Genomic DNA, 17,793 nt, shown 5'->3' with positions numbered 1-17,793 from the left:
AAAAAGCACTGTATTCGAGTTTGTGTATTCATGCGAACACAATAACGTGCATGCACACTCTCTTTGCATGCAAGCATCAAATTATTCAAAGAAGTTCCAACAACAAACAAAAACAAGCAAAAATTATCAAAGAAGAACATCAGGGGTATGAAGTTATAATAGAGAATAAGGATAAACTGATCATGGACTATGATCAAGTGTGTGTTTTATGTCAGCAAAAAGCAACTAAACACTGACCCCTTGTGACTGTGATTGCAAGTTTCTCAGCTAAAATTGACTGTGGATGATTATGTTTCATGCAATTAATCTTTGAGGCTTGACGTTTTTCCTTGGCAAAACAAACAATACAACTACCCACTCACCCCCACCCCCCCACAAAAAACAAACAAACAACAACAAAAAACAAAACTGATCCTTTGGTAATTATTACATTATACATCCAAAAAACATCCAAAATACAATCACCGGACTCTTTTTAGGTACATCTGTTCATTTGCTTGTTAACACAAATAGCTAATAAGCCAGTAACATGGCAGCAACTCTGCATTTAGGCATCTAGACGTGGTGAAGACAACTTGCTAAAGTTCAAACCGAGCATCAGAATGGGGAAGAAAGGGGATTTAAGAGACTTTGAATGTGGCATGATTGTTGGTGCAAGACTGGCTGGTCTGAGTATTACAGAAACTGCTGATCTACTATGATTTTATGCAAAACCATCTCTAGGGTTTACAGAGAATGGTCTGAAAAAGAGAAGATATCCAGTGAGCGTCAGTTGTGCGGACGAAAATGCCTTGCTGATTTCAGATGTCAGAGGAGAATGGGCTGACTGGTTGAATGCGTGACTGTGTGATGCCATCATGGCAATATTGCCCAACATCTCTGAGGAATGTTCCCAACACCTTGTTCCTTGTTGAATCTATGACATGAAGAATTAAGGCAGTTCTGAAGCCAAAAGGGGGTCCAACCCAGTACTTGCAAGGTGTACTTAATAAAGTGGCCAGTGAGGGTATACAATTTTTAACCGAGGCAATCAAATATGGCCATCAGGTATTGCAAATTCTTTGCGTCCGTCCATCCTTCTGTCTGTGCTCAGCATAAGTCCAGTTCTATTACTGCCAGAGTCTTCAAATTCACAGGGAATATTCTTGGAACACAGACCTTTGACAAGTTCAAAGATGGCTAACCTTGACCTACATTAAGAGGTATTTTAAGAGGTTAAAATGTCACATTCTGTTTCATATATTATGCTATGCATCATGCAAGTTTTTGAGGAGCGGGGATGACAGCCAAACAGTACTCCAGCACTGTAATGTCACTGGCTGGTCTCTTATGTTTCAAAACCACTGTGTTTATATGTAAATGTAAGATGTTTCTCATATATGTAAAAGATAGCGAGAAATAAACACTTCTAAAACTGAAAACGCTGTTTTTATAAACTGATAACACCTCTGGAGTGATTTACAAGATATTTCGCGGACATTAGCATGGTGACATCACTGGCTGGTCTAGCTAACTGCTAACTTCACTTCATTTGTGTGAAAATATAACATCTTTCTCATATATTATGTAAAAGCTACCAACAAATAAACACATAAAATTGAAAACGCTGTTTTTGTAACATAACACCTCTGGAGTGATGTACAAAACATCTCGCTGGATGTCCTCATGCATGCTCACTTCTGCTAACTCAAAGCTAACTTCCACTCAAAAGCTCATGTATGCGCACAGACATGCCCTCCTGCAGACGTCGATAAACATAAATAAAACATTGTTTTAGAATGATTGAGTTTATTCTTCAACATCAATATCAACATACAGAGGTGAATGTATCAGTGATAACACAATAAAGCATAAACCCTTATTTCCATTGTGGTCCTTGTGAAATGATCACATCACAAAATACAGGGGCTTGATTGAACATGTAGGATAGGATAAATAGGATCTTAATAATTAATGCAAGTTGCTATATATATATATATATATATATATATATATATATATATATATATATATATATATATATTAGTATATATATATATATATATATATTAGTATAAATATATTATGTATATATATATTAGTATATATATATATATTAGTATATATATATATATATTAGTTAGTTACTTTACAACTAACCCTTGAGCAAACATGTTTTGTATTTTCAAAAAACAGTTTCCGTTACACATTGAATACCTTTGATTTTATTTTGTCTACTATTGTCAGATGCTACATGATCTTACACTATAAATTAGCTGGAAAACACTAATGCAGGGCATGAAGTCTATTACAGATGAATTAGATGTTAAGCAAAATGTGGCAGAGTGGATAGCACAAGCCAAATTAAAACTTACTGGATTGTTTTTGAACAAAAAATATGAATCCCATACTTTATGAGAGCTTGCCCTCACAAAGACAATATGAACAGCTTTCTAAAGTATTGCGAATAAAATGCTGTATCCACACTTTACATTATTTACGGCATCCATTCAACTGTCTGTTTGTAGGTCAAGTCTGGGAATGTGTGCACACATTACCGCATCTACCGCATTATGGAACTACCTTGGGTCTTAGATGGCAATTACCCAGGCAGACAACCAGTGCCTGTCGGTAATGTTATAAGTGCCCGTATCATAAGACTCGGTAGACTTTAACATCAACAAACCATAATAAATTTTAATTATATAAAAATTATGACCGTAAAAATAACGTGTTAATTTAGATTCATTAATTACAGCACCTATAATGTGTTAAGTTAATTAATCACACTTTGATCCTTTTTGTCACTGACTTGGTCTGTAAACTGTTTTTGGGGGCAATAAGTGATTTTGATGTCCGAGCCTTTGGACACGTTTTTGCACCGGATAAACAGCAGCACCAAACCAGAAATACTTTTTTTTTTAAGTGCCAAGGGAAAAGACCACTATCAGCACATCCACAGTGCACAGATTAACTTTGTTCTCTGGGGTGAGGAATAAAAGAGCCTAATGTTTCCTCCTGTTCAACAACACATGTACGTAGGCAAAAAACTGTTTCACACCAACTTTCCACACCAAAGTAACTTGCTTTAGTAAATGTCATTATTATATCTCAGATGTGGGGTTTTGTGCGTGAATGTTTGTTCTGACACTTTAGTGATAATTAATTAGCCACAAGGAGCTCCAAAGGTGTTAAACAGTCTAAAAATACTAGATTCAAAATGTTTTTCATCCAAATTTAAAAATTAAATTGTCTTGGATCCAATAAGATAATTATTATAGGGGTCTTATTGTGCCAAATCACTTTTTAATCTATCAGCTACATTTTGAAGTGCTTGGGGTTCCCCCGGAGGAGCTGGGGGAGGTGTGTGTGGATTGGGAGGTCTGGGCGGCTTTGCTTGAGCTGTTGCCCCCGCGACCCGATTCCGGATAAAGCGGAAGAAAATGGATGGATGGATGTTCAACATCTCCACAGTCCCACAATTCTGAGTGTTTTTACAGATATTCTCCTGATTTAAACAGAATTTATGATTGACACAGCTTGATGAATTGAAAAAAATATTTTGTAGTGCAGCAATAAATCATGCTTCGTATGTTCACAATGGCCCATTTTTGTAAAGTTCATAGACTGTGCAATTTATTATACATTAAAATATATCTGAAATTGCCTTTAAGAGCTCATTCCTTTTTGTTATCATTTTTGTTTTTCTGAGAGTGTGTGTTCTGCGATTTGAGGGGTGATATTCTCAAAACATTACACCTGATTAATTTACCTTGGAATTAATTAGATTCATTTTTTTAATCTAACGGCACTAATGACAATGCACAAGCTAATATAAAAGCAAATATGCATAAAAACACAACAATTTTTAAATCTAAACTTAGCTAAAAGACAATGCGAAGTAAGTAAGTAAAACCTTAAAATTAGTGACAGTTAAGTCCAGACTGTCACTAATATGCCAGAGTATACCATGTAAATATGCCAGATTTAGCTAAAAACTAAATCTAGCATATTTACACTATGGAATGAAAATGTACAAAGTGTTCATTAATGTGCATTGTCCTCATCAAATAAACAATAAAGAGAAAGAGAGAAAGACTGGGTTTCTCTGCTGTCACTTATTGTCGCCAGTCAATAAGTGAAAATGTTGCTTGACGTGTTTAGTAGCATGAACAAGATCCTTACTGAGGTAACCAAGTGCATGCTTACCTCAATCAATCTCAAGAAACTTTAAAATGACTCAGCCTTCCTATTTGATGCCACCGCTCGCTACTAAGTCCACACAAGTCAGCTATCAATGAGGACATTATTCCTGTTTGAAGCAGAATGAGCCCTTACCAGTACTACAAGTTGCTTCTAATGACATTTTTGCCCATTGAGTAATGACATGAGGCGGTTTACACTGAAGCTTTTAGTGTGACCCTTAGGCTAACATAGCATAGATGTTTAGCCCAAGATGGTGTTAGTGTTCTGTGTTTAATACTACACTGATTGTCACTGTTATTGTCCTGAGTGAAAGTTGACCCCAAACCTATAGAAAATTGGCATTCAGGTGAAAAAAACTACCATAAATCCCCTTTAATGATCTAGTAACACCTGTTGCTTTACCTCACAATGTGCTCTGAGGCCTCTTTCTTGTAGACGTGACCAAATACTCTGGATGCGGCCGGCATGCTCTGGATGGCTGGTGGTGTTACCACATATACACTGGTGCTTCTGCATGAGCGAATCATACACCAGGCCTGCAGAACATACAGATAAAATATGCACAGTGTCACTGTGTGTTATTTCACCATGTCTGCATCTATTCTAACTGCTTTACCATAAACAAAAGGTCAAACATGCAGACATGGAGAATGTCAGTAATTAAAGAGGTTTGAGGAAGGCAGGGTATTTCTGCGCTGCAGATAATTGTGCGTGGAAACATGTTATGTTAACATTCCTGTGCACGCAAAGACCCTGTGATTTTTCATCTCACTGCGATGTTTGCACATCACATATGTTTGCATGATGATAACAATAGTAATGATGGAAATGGGCCTTAAGGGGGCGATGAAGAACTGTTAGTTAGACCAAAAGCTGGGTTCTTGCTTCAAATAACCTCTAGCAAAGGCCAGGCGAGCCTCCAGATGCTACTTCCTGAGCAGCAGATTCTTCCGAGGCCTACGTCCACGGACGGAGACCTCTTCTGTGCAAGACTTGCTTGATGGCGGACCGTGACATGACACTGTTGCCTCTGCCTAGTCAAGCATTTCAATTGGGTACCGCAGTCTCGTTTGAGGGCGGGCGCTAAAGGGGTAAAATATGACACATATGATGTAATTTCTCTACTTCTGGGGGAGCAACTACGGCATTTTCAATAGGTTCTTGGGCAAAGTACACGCAAACGAAGTGAAAATGTAAAGAAAAAGTGATGATGCAGAGGGAAAGTGAACATGTGTTGCTGTTTGTTTATGACCTGGTGCTCAAACGTGTCGAGGCGGTGTTGCAGGTGAGAGAATGGAGATACTCCGGTTAGCTATATAGGCTAACAATTGCCGACATGACGGCTCCATCTGCCACGCCTTTTCCTCTCCACTGGGAACCGAAAAAAAAAAAAAAACTTTCGTGACTGCTTCAGTGATTGCAGCAGAAAAAAAAAAAAAACAGTACACCATTTATCCGTGTGAAGTTATGCTGTGTATATCTTGAGCAACGGAGCGGAGGTCCCCCTAAGTGGTCAAATCCCACGATATCACACAGGGTACAAACGAGACTGTGGTACCCTATTAGGGCCTTGGTTGTGGTCCAGTGGTTGTTGCTGACCTCTAGGCAGATTTTCCTGGCAAGTTTGGGAGACACCCTATGCTTTTTAACAGTGTTGAACTTCTTGTGCTAGTTGATTATGGTCTAGACCAGGGGTCACCAGCCCTGTTCCCGGAGGGCACCTGCCCTGCATGTTTTCCAACTCCCCCTGTTCCACTCCCAGGCAATTAACTCTATCAGGTGTGCTCAGCCAATCAAGAGCTGGAAAACACTGCTTTTAAAAAATCAGGTGTGACTTGAGTAGGTAGAGGTGGAAGTGAAAACAATGGGCACAATCAAAAAAGGACATTTTTTGTTGAGATATTGTCAGGGGTATGAATAATTCTGAACATGAGCAAATAAATACTTTTGGCTATGTCTATGATTACGCAAATGAAGTTTAGCCAACTCATATATGAATTTGTTCATAGCAACAATAGTATCAGAAGATACACAGGAAGTACCAACATAATAGCTTTTATAAATGTAAAAAGAATGTTGATTTCAATGCTCTATGGTTAATTTTGAGGATGACTGTATATGCAGTGATCAGGGGTCAATTAGTGCCATCTAGAGGTTAGATTACCATTTTTAATTATTTATTTTTGCTTCCTTCCAATTGATTCCCAGGCACATGTACCAAGTCTGATTTTGACAAATCAAAGCATTACTGATATGGCTTCAATTCATATTTAATGGCTTCACCACTGATTTCGATTGGCTGTAATGCATTTAGATAGAATTTTGAGGCTTGGCATGAAGATCAAATGTGCCAGTTTTTGTGAAGATTCTAGAAAACTTGAGTCCCATGAATTTTTTGAAGCCTTTTCTTTAAAAGACTTTTCATTCAAATCCAACATGACAGAAAATCTAACATGGCAGAAATTGATGTTATAGAATGCAATGAATATGGGTTGATCCCAGGAGTCTAACTTTTTTGAAAATCAGGCATAGAAGTCAAAGGTTCCATTCATAGAAAAACCTCTAAATTTCACCCGCTGCTGGCACTGCAGGTGCAGACATGAAACATGGTGAGAAGAATAGCAAAACAGTACAAAGTGAGTGTACCAAATTTCACAATTTTTTACCATATGGTTACAGTGTCGGCAGCATACATTAATATAGCTATAATGAAAAGGTAGTGTTGAATATGTTTGTTTGTCACCACCACTGAGGCTCACACACACACAACTGAAGACCTTTTTTGCCCATATAGTCACACAAACCTCAGACCCAGCTGTACTTTGGTCTCTCATTCAGTTCAAAGAGAACTGAATGAAGCTGTAGTTAATACAACATGATAAATAAGAAATGCATTGCTAATTTTCTGCTCAACAGACCTGTAGTAAAACGATGCTTTGGAGGTGGTTCTTGTGCTACCATGGGGAAGGAGGAGGAAGCTGGAGATGACTGTGCCCTGGAGAGTGGCCGGTGCCCAAAGCTGACTGATAAGCCGGCTGCTTCCATTGATGCCTGATAGTTCCTCAACTGGTGAATTCGTTGTTGCTCTAACAGAAGAGCCTGCTGCTCACACACACACACACACACACACACACACACACACACACACACACACACACACACACACACACACACACACACACACACACACACACACACACACACACACACAATGATGCACTGCAAGCACTGAAAATTTGAACATCATATCCTTTTTTGTCTGGACAGTAGATGGCGATACATACTACAAATAGCTTCTACACTGCATAGTGTAACATAGGCATCAGGTTTAACATTGTGATTCACAGTGTAACACTTCCAAGGCATTCCAATGTTTTATGGACATGTGCTGGCAAATCCTATGAACACTGTCCAAATGATGGCAATAAAGCATATTAGCAAATACTGAAATGCAACAGAACACTCAGTCTTACTTTATAACGTCACAAGTACAGACCAAAGTCAAAACAAGTTAGGATGGGATGACAAAGCCACCCCCACACCCCTGCCCCAAACCCCCCCACTGTGATTCTTACATTTACTTTGACATCAGTTTCATTGCAGACAGTACCCAAGAAATGTGTTTTGTGTGGTTAACATAATTTTTATATATTATACAGCGCCCACCAAAAGTATTGGAACACTTGGTGTTTCACACATTTTAATTTGTTTATACCATTTCAAATACAAAAATAAAAATTTCTAAAATTATCTTCCTTAACCTCAAACTGAAACCAAATCTCTACAACTTGATATACTTAATGAAAAATATAAAAGCTAAGATGATGGGTTGCATAAGTAAGGGAACATTTTGGTATAATACCTGTAAATAATCAGTTTTATTGCCAATTTTCTTCAGGCAAGTCAGGGGATGGATACATGAACATTTCCAAGTCACTGGATATGTCTTGGACTTTATTTACATCAATTATGAAGAAATACAAACAGTATGGCACTCTATGGTAAATCTGAGTGGAGTGGTTAGTGCTCAAAAACTGAGTAACTGTGCAAGAAGGAGAAACGTGAGGAAAGCCACCAAGACACCCAGACAACCCAGAAGAAGTTATAGGCTTCTGTGGCTGTGATTGGAGAAATTCTGCACAGTGCATGTTTTGCATTTTGTATCCCCAGTTATATAGCTTCATGATAAAGTGGTACAGAGGAGGGTTTTTATTAAAAAGACTTGAAAGTTCAGCTACAATTTGCCAGAAGGTACAGCTGAGATGCAAGCCTAGATTTGATGTTTTGGTGAAAGAAAATCCTTCTCTATACCCCTAACTAGAGACTTAATAAAACTGAAAATGGGTAATTGAGTTTCAAAATAAGTTATGCTATCCACTCAGACAAAGAAAAAAACATAAACACTCTTGTGGAGCTCTGAAGGGTGTGTCTGATTGCTCTGTGAGTGCCACGGTGACAGTGAGAGGGTTGCATGATTGAATTTGGCTTAACAGACAGCTGTAAAGGACTAGAGAGAAGAACATGGCATCTGATAAGGTATCAAATACCATGCAAAAGACTGCAAAAGCACAACTTACCTTTGGTCATTTCTTTGATATTCTTGTCTCTCCTCCTACTTTGCACTTCTTCATCACGTTCCTTGGCTCTCGTTGCCAGAGGACACATCCTGCCCCTACACACATTCTCTTCACCTCCTCTTGACCACTCCTCCTTACCTGATGAAACAGGAGTTCCTGCTCGACCTGCCTCTCCCTCTGTTCCCTTTCTTCGTGTTCATGGGGGTCTGGGGGCTCCTGCTTGATGACCAGTCCACGTAGCAGCCCTGCTTCCTGCACAGAGGTAGAGGAAGAGGATGAAAGGAGCTCCTGGTGCTCCCGGAGCTCCTCTTCAGTCTCCTCTGGGTGGCTCTGGTGCTGCCTGCCTGGCCCAGAGGCACTGGAGCTTGCAGGTGTGACCTGATCACTGGGTTTGGACGTTATCTGGAGAAGACAAGAGCAGGTCAGTGGTTTGGTATGTCTCCTCTATCAGAATGTGCCAATGCAAAGATTTCAGCCTCATCAGACTACTGCGCAACAGTTTCAGAATAAATATGCCAATCGAGTACTACATCATCATTAAGAAGCTACATGGGAACACAGTACGCTAGAAGTGTCCAAACATGAGCAGCATTAATTGTTCAGTTCGTGGGTGCCACAACAACTGGAAGAAGAGGAAACTATCACTTTCAGAACAATGTTTTGAACATGGAAAGGAGAGATCTGAGTGCTGTGGACCAGCATTTAACGTGTTCCTTCCTCCATCGAAAGATGAGAATCTCTGGTGCTGGCTAAAGGTGCTGAATTTGAAAAATCCACCCAAACGTCACTATGGCTGTTCTTTTCATTTTGTGGAGAAAAAAATCCCCACCACTAGATCCTTACCCAGAGAAATGGTTGGGCACAATGCTCCGCTGAAGAAGCCACAGCGGATGCTACTGAGATAAATGGGTAAACTGTATTTGTAGCATTAGCTGCTACCTAATTTATTTATTTTCTGGAGTTTGCTACAACCAAGCACTACATGAAATATAACCATACGTATATTAACATTATGTAATCTTGGCATTACGGTGGTACTACTTGTCGGGTAGCATTTTAAATTGATTCAAAGAGATATATATAGGCTTTGGTGCTTTCATATGAGTGAAGCGCCTCAACGGTCATACTTCTTCATAGCCAAACTGTCCACACCAAGTGACAACACAAAGTAGTTAAAAATAAAAAATATCAACATACATGATCAAGGGCCACTTTTTCATGTCATCTTTCCACTCTCTTATGACCCACCGGTGAGCCAGAGTCATTCCCTTTGAGCTTTTCAAAAAGGTTTTTGTTTCTACCCATGTAATGACTTCCATTTTTCTATACTGAAAACACCGCTCACCGGAAGTCCTAAGACAAAACGGAAATGCCTCTGTTGAAAAGTGGGCGGGACTGAATAAGGTGAATAAGACAAGTTGAGTTTAAGAAAAAATACACCTGCACATTTTGCAAACAGAGTTAAATTAGAGTTCAGAGGCAAAAAAAAAAACAAAACAAAACTTTGACAGGTGCAAGTGCTTATCGACGAAACTGTACGTAAATTTCTGACCTTATCAGTGGCACTGCAAACCACGTTTAAAGCTCATAGTCAGTGACATAACTGTTGATCTTGCAAGGGCAGTGAAAAACAGAGCAAAGAACTTCAGCAGAAAAAAAAGAAAAAGAGGAGGCGGAGCTATTATTGAAATCTTGTTGTGGCAGCTGGCCCTGTCCCTGTCGTCAAAGACTTCAACCTTGATGAGTAGGTCGTAATTCAAGCGAGCGAGCGAGCGAACGCACGCACACACACACGCACGCATGCACGCACGCACGCACGCACGCACGCACGCACACACACACACACACACACACACACACACACACACACACACACACACACACACACACACACGATGCTGGCATACTGCCCAGGGAACAATCCATTGACGTCAGAGAGGAAGCTCTTGCCTCATCTCAGTCCCTCTTCTCCAAACAAACTTCTCATTCTCTTTTGCTGTGCTGATTCAGTCTGTCTCTTGGTCACTTTTAACAGAGGAAATAGTGGTTGGTATATGGGATTGTGGCAGGACACACACATCTGACATAAACTGCCTTTAACAGTATCTTACTGACTTTTTTGTTTGTTTGTTTTTTTGGTGTTACAGTAAAGTATAATTTATGTTATTATTGAAGCCAACCCGGTTCTGCCGTATTTCTACAGGGTTTCTGTCAGTAGATTCCTGGAAATCTCAACTGCTTTGAAGTACTGTCCACAATTTCTTCTTCTTTTCAGCTCCTGTTAGGGGTCGCCACAGCAGATCAATTGTTTCCATCTCACCCTGTCCTCTGTATCTTCCTCTGTCACACCAACCACCTGCATGTCCTCCCTCACCACATCCATAAACCTCCTCTTTGGCCTCCCTCATTTCCTCCTGCCTGGTGGCTCCATCCTCAGCATCCTTCTCCCTATATACCCTGGGTCCGTCCTCTGCACATGTCCAAACCATCTCAATCTCAACTCTCAACTTTGTCCCCAAACCGTTGCACCTGAGCTGTCCCTCTGATATGTTCATTCCTAATCCTGTCCATTCTCATCACTCCCAAAGAGAATCGTAACATCTTCAGTTCTGCCACCTCCAGCTCTGCCTCCTGTCTTTTTGTTAGTGCCACCGTCTCTAAGCCGTACAACATAGCTGGTCTCACTACTGTCTTGAAAACTTTCCCCTTCATACTTACAGATATTCTTTGGTCACAAATCACCGTTCACCCACTCTACCCTGCCTGCACTCTCTTCTTCACCTCTCTACCACACTCTCCATTACTTTGGACAGTTGACCCCAAGTATTTAAACTCATCTACTTTCAGCACTTCTACTCCTTGTAACTGCACTTTTCCACTAGGTTCCCTCCCATTCACACACATACTTAGTCTGGCTCCTACTGACATTCATTCCCCTTCTCTCCAGAGCATATCCCTATTTTAAAAGTAGAGATACGCTTTGAAGAAAGGGGGAACTCTCTTCTCTCACTACAGATCACAATATCATCTGCAAACATCATAGTCCATGGATACTGCTGTCTGATCTCATCCATCAAGCTGTCCATCACCACTGTGACCACGAAAAGACTGAGCTGATCCTTGGTGTAATTCCACCTCCACTTTGAATAAATCTGTCATTCCTACTGTGCATCTCACCACTGTCACACTATCCTTGAATATATCCTGCACCACCCCCACATACTTCTCTGCCACTCCAGACTTCCTCATACAGTACCACAACTCTTCTCTTAACACCCTGTCATAAGCTTTTTTAAATCCACAAACACACAATGTAACTCCTTTAAGCCCCTCTTTTAATATTAAAAAGGAAATAAATTTGTACAAAAACAAGAGCGATCAAACAGTCAGGTACATAAGTAGTTGGACACTAACACAATCCTTCTTAAAATCAGAGTACCTCTTGGAAACTCACAAGGAGAAGATGCAAACCCCACATAGAAAAGACATTGCACGACTGAGCTGTCAACAAGCATCATTATTGTATTAAGCTCTTATGAATGCAGCCACACAGAGCCCTGCATATGACATCAGACAGCAAACTACAGTATGTTGTTATCATGTTTTAATGGATTGTCTATGCAAATTATAGACCAGTACTTGTACAGTGACAGAATCCTTGCAATTTTGCTTCTACACCACCACAGCGGAGTTGAAATGAAACAAGACGTGATTGATTGTTGTGCTTGTAGTGTAGATTATTAGCTTAACCCAGGGGGCTTAAAAAACACTGCCTTAACCATTTACGAATTAGACATTTTAAACACAGTTCCTCCATTTATAGGTTTGAAACTCCCCTGTACTTCTGAGTAAACTGTAGTAGAGATTTCACACCTTCTTTTGTCATGGGTGTCTACCCACTCCACAGAGATTTACTGTGCAGTGCCAAACTGTTTGCTGAATGACCGACTAAAGTCCAAGACACATTCAGTGACTTGGAAATGTTCATGTATCCATTCCCTCACCTGTCTAAAGGAAACTGCCTGTAAAAGTAATGATTTCTAGGAACAGTAATCCTGACATTGCGTTTACTCAATGACTTATGGTCTTTAAAAATCTAGGGACTGAGTGTAAAAGTGGCTGTAATTGTCAAATGGTCAAAGCAATAATTTCGTCAAACCTCTTGAATTAAAGCTACACTACAGGTGCATCTTGACTGTTTTATTTCAGTTTCACTGAGGTGGTATGGAGGCAAAAATCTAAAGAAACGTGTTACTATACAAATACTTATGGACCTGACTGTAATTTGCACAGACACTATATTAAAACATCCTGACAACATGCTGTATTTTGCTGCCTGATGTCATATACGGGGCTCTGCGTAGCTGCATTCATAAAAGCTTCCAACAATAATGATGTTTGTTAGCTGTTCGGTGGTGCAGTGGTTAGTCCACCCACCCCACAACAAGAAGGTCCGCCAATGCCCACTTCCTTTCTGTGTGGAGTTTGCATTTTCTTCTTGTGTCTGTGTGGGTTTTGTAATGATACTCCGGTTTGCTCCCAAAATCAAAACTACTAATTACATTTGTTCTCCTTACAGACTCAGAGATGCATCAGGAAGGACATTCAGCATGAATTTTGTGCCAAAGCAATACTGGAGCCGCTGTGGCAACCCTGTTCGAATGGCAGCAGCAGAAAGAAAAAAATATTCAAACCTACTGACGTGGAGTTTAAACATACAGAATACAATCTATCAATAATATAAGTGGCTGTTATTACAGATGCCCTCTCCACGCTGACCTTATACTCCTCCGGCCCCACATCACCTTTTGCACACCCACACACAATTCCACGCACACCAACGCACCAACACAAACACACACACACACACACACACACACACACACACACACACACACACACACACACACACACACACACACACACACACACACACACACACACACACACACACACTACAGTGATGCACAGTGAGTCACGTTTTTTTGTGTGACCATATATGGTGGTGGCTTCATCCACAGCACAGTTGCCAGGGTGACAGAGAGAAGCAGGAATACATCAACAAAAAAGACTTGAAGACTTGTTAATTGCAGGGTGACTCATCCTGTGCTTAGACTGCACAGACACATGTACTGTAGATGGACAAATACACCTACCCCGGATGCAAAACACACGTGAACAGATACATACACATAAAGCTGGCTGCACCGGCTCCGCTGGTACGTTTGACGCCTTCTCATATGCACGTGTCAGTGCAAACACAACTAACTACCTTGCTGATGGTATGCTGTTGTTGGAACTGCTGTTTGTGTTTCTCCAGGAACTGCTGGTGTTGCTGTTGGACCACAAGCTGCTGCAGGGCGTGGGCCTGACCACACTGTTGCTGGGGCAGAGGCGCCGACTGCGTCCGCCCAAGGGGCCGGTGCCCGCGAGCGAGCTTGGAGACAGAGGGTGACTGTAGTGGGAGGCCACTGAGCCCAACTGTGGCAAAATTTAAAATCACAAAACAATAATTTAATATGCAAATAAATGATAAAATCAGCACCATGAGCCACTTATTAAGCTGCTTTCACAAGCTGACAGGACAAAAGTCAGCACTGGCCATTCTAGCAGAATCACTGTGAAGTGCAGTGGCATATAGGTAATAATGACAAGATACACAGTACAGTTGCAGTGTTAATCACATGGATAATAACTGTACTTTACTGGAGCAAAGTTTTAGCTTTTTGTAAGTTATATTTTAAAAAAAATTCAGACTCAGATTGTGGTTTGACGCCCCATTAATTCATTTATGTTTTGCTGATTAAAACTTGAGTGTCTCGGCACTCAATGAATAAATCTCTTTCTGTTCACCTTTGACCACTGGTGAGGATAAATCAATATTTGCTTTGGGCCCTGTTACGCTCAGATAAACACAATGAAAAATGCACTACATCCTGACAGTTTCGATGAACACAGCTTGGGCATGGTCAAAATGGAAAAAATGTGCTGTATTCAAATCTATACTTTGTTCTTATTACATGCTTGCAAAGTTCTCACAGTGTCTAACACGTTCTCACTAATTTCTTACCATGCACATGATCACACGTGTATGGTACACGTGTGCAACTCATTCTCACTACAATCACAGTGAACGTGTGTGCCACATTCTCACTGTGCCTGCCCTGTCCTCATCAATACTACGCCACATGCTGCCCGTTTTCATTTGTTCTGCAAGTTTGCTTGTGTCTACATGTAGAAAAACAGCTCTTTTGCCAATCTGACTATCTCTGTTATGAAGGCACACTCAATTACGCTCTGTGTGTTTGTGTGGGCACAAGCAGGTGCATACTTTGAAGGGAACCTTGATTTGTAAAAGATGTCGGAAAACTTTTTTTTTTTTTTTTTGCTTTGTTTCAGCTCCACAGACAGCGACAAGTACAGTTCATTAACAAAGTAGTCCACAGACAGCTGCTGGAAGAGGCTGTCCATGCAAAGTTCACTTCAGCAAAGTCCCTACTAGGTTTTATTAAGTTACATCAATGCAGTCAATAATATGGCCTTTTTAAATTTGTACTGTGTCCTGATTTAACCACATTGTCTCTGCATAGTTTTTTTTCTTAACACATTTAAAGTCTGGCCACCTTTTATCATTTCTGTTAATTTAAAAACTTAAAAAGTAAGGGATGTGCTTCAAATTATTGTTATCATATGATGCAAAAGTATTCCTGACATATAACCCAATGAGCCAGTCTGTAACAAAAAATGTTCAACACAGTCTCTTGTATGGTGCCTGACAAAAAGTAAATTCTTGTTGCAATGAATACTGACCTATTGGATTGTGGCTTTGTTCCAGCAGTGCCATGTGCTGAAGAAGGGGGCTGTGACCAGCTGTGCTTCCTCCAGCCCCCTCCTTGTCCACAGCAGAAGTTGTCAAGTATGAGGGCAAATGTGCAGCGGGCAGAAAAGGAGCAGTGAGAGGGATGCCCTGCTGTAATGCAGGCAAAGCCAGGCGACTATCACCATCTTGATGTCCTGATACCAGCTACGAAGAGACAAAGATTTTAAGACATGATATGACATAAAGAAAATTAAATATTGTGGAAAAATAAGGGTGCACATAAAATGAAAATTACATCATCATCAGAAGAAAAAGGAAGTGAAAGAGGCTTTGCTTCATCCTTATACCAAAAGTAAGTTGTCTGTTATTTCAACATATGCATACCTTAGGTGCATACTTTAGAGCTTGATATAGTGTTGTCACAGCGCAGTGCATTTTGGGAGTGTAGTCAAAACTTCATCCACACTAGCAGCTAGGTGCTCATACTTGCTCCATCTTTTGTTATTATTCCACAGGTTATTCATAGTTCTGGAAAGTTGTCGTGTCACAAAGTGCAGCAGCCCCTCACATGACCATCATGGTATAAAAATAGCCAATGGACTAACTTTGCATCACTTTCCTGCTTGACTCCAAAATGAGGGAAGCCAGATTGCACAAGAGATGTCAAATGGCATGGGTGTCAAGTGTAAGATGAACAAATATTACATTCAGAAAGATTCTGACATCCATGAGAGTCTGCTCCTTACATTTACAATCGGGTAAGATCAAAGTGCATTATGTTCTGGTGTGCCCAAAAGAGTGAAGGAGAAAAGAACATCTGTGCACTTTTGTTGATGTATGTGAACTACACTTTGAAAACAGATGATTAAAAAAAAAACCTCATGTGACTTAAGTCAGGTTGTGTACCCATCCATGTGTGAACTGTACATGAGACTCTGCTGGCTTCTAATTTCAGAATTGCTCAGCTACTGTATGTAAGTACTCACACCAGCAGGTAGCAGGTCGAGATCGCTGGACAACAATTTGTTTGGAATTTCGTGGACATCCAAACGATCAACAAGACTCACTCACTCACTCATTCACTCACTCATTTTCAACCGCTTACTCCAATTAAGGGCGCGGGGGGCTGGAGCCTATCCCAGCAGTCACAGGGCGTGAGGCAGTTCCTATCTTCCTTTGTCAATTTCTTTCCATAGTTTTCACATTTTGTCTTCCTTTTGACTTCACTTGCTAACAGTACAGTGTTTGTTGTTTACTACAATACCGTTCAAGATTACCAAAACACCTCATAATGCAAAATGGCGTGACGTTAGATCGAGAATTTGTGCAGGGTCCCGATCAAAGTGGTGTAAATACTCTCGACCTTACTCTGACTCTGAGTGTGGATGTGTTGGCTGTCATAGTTCTCTCTCTCACATAGGTCTACTGTATTTTTTTTAAATCAAATTTGTAACATTGCTACCTTGTTTTATGAATGTTGCAATCGTCGTGATTTCTAAACATTATACTAGGACATCAAATTTAAACAGAACTTGTATGAGACTACTCATGATTCTCTCCCTGGACTTGGACAGCCAAAATGATAATTTCCATTTTAGGCATAAATGTAGATGTGTGGATCACAGATGGTATGATTCCAGGCTCAAAGTAGGCGATCATCTATCTTCATTGTTTGGTACAATATATACATGCTTCGTCAGCTGAAAAGACAATTTTTCACTACAATTTAATGAACACAAATCAGCATAACCCGAGACTAATGTGTAATACACTAGTAAAATTTAGAAGAGGAAACAAGCTCTTAAACTGCTCAAACATTTTGCTTAAAGATTTTTTTTTTAATAATATGAATGCATAGATAGAGATCATACATTCTGGCACATACTTTGCAATCTCTATTTGGAATAAGAAACTGTACTGTGTTTTATTATGAGAACATATTGTATAGAAGAAGTACTCACAGCGCTGGCAGGATTTGTAGCTGGCAGGCCAAGGGTGATGTTAGGAAGAGAAGGGGATGTGTAGAGAGAAAGTTGGTTGACTGAGTGTTCACGTACAGCTAGCCGGTGAAGTAGAGACACCTGGATAAAACACACACAAACACAGACATGCACACATTCTATTAACTGCATAGTTTTGATTGATTCATTCATTGTCTATACCTGCTAATTCCAATTAAGGATCATGGGGGGAGGAATTGGACCCTATCCC

General features: G+C 40.2%; 1 protein-coding gene across 2 annotated transcripts in view; it reads right to left on the bottom strand.

The window, feature by feature from the left end:
* Nucleotides 1–17,793, bottom strand: part of hdac4 (histone deacetylase 4) — a 437,614-nt gene that overhangs the window by 94,930 nt on the left and 324,891 nt on the right. Inside the window, exons 11-16 of one of the 2 annotated variants that reach the window (XM_034186647.1) lie at nucleotides 17,544–17,663; nucleotides 15,573–15,786; nucleotides 14,035–14,243; nucleotides 8,901–9,164; nucleotides 7,104–7,287; nucleotides 4,588–4,721 (exon numbers count right to left, since the gene is read on the bottom strand). In XM_034186647.1, coding sequence (XP_034042538.1) covers nucleotides 4,588–4,721; nucleotides 7,104–7,287; nucleotides 8,901–9,164; nucleotides 14,035–14,243; nucleotides 15,573–15,786; nucleotides 17,544–17,663 — 1,125 coding nt within the window. Of the gene's footprint in view, nucleotides 1–4,587; nucleotides 4,722–7,103; nucleotides 7,291–8,900; nucleotides 9,165–14,034; nucleotides 14,244–15,572; nucleotides 15,787–17,543; nucleotides 17,664–17,793 lie in introns of both variants that reach the window. The other variant, XM_034186648.1, reaches the window with a different exon arrangement.

The sequence above is a fragment of the Thalassophryne amazonica genome, chromosome 14 (assembly GCF_902500255.1).
Source record: "Thalassophryne amazonica chromosome 14, fThaAma1.1, whole genome shotgun sequence".
Taxonomy (NCBI): domain Eukaryota; kingdom Metazoa; phylum Chordata; class Actinopteri; order Batrachoidiformes; family Batrachoididae; genus Thalassophryne; species Thalassophryne amazonica.
This window is presented reverse-complemented; position numbering and strand designations above follow the sequence as displayed.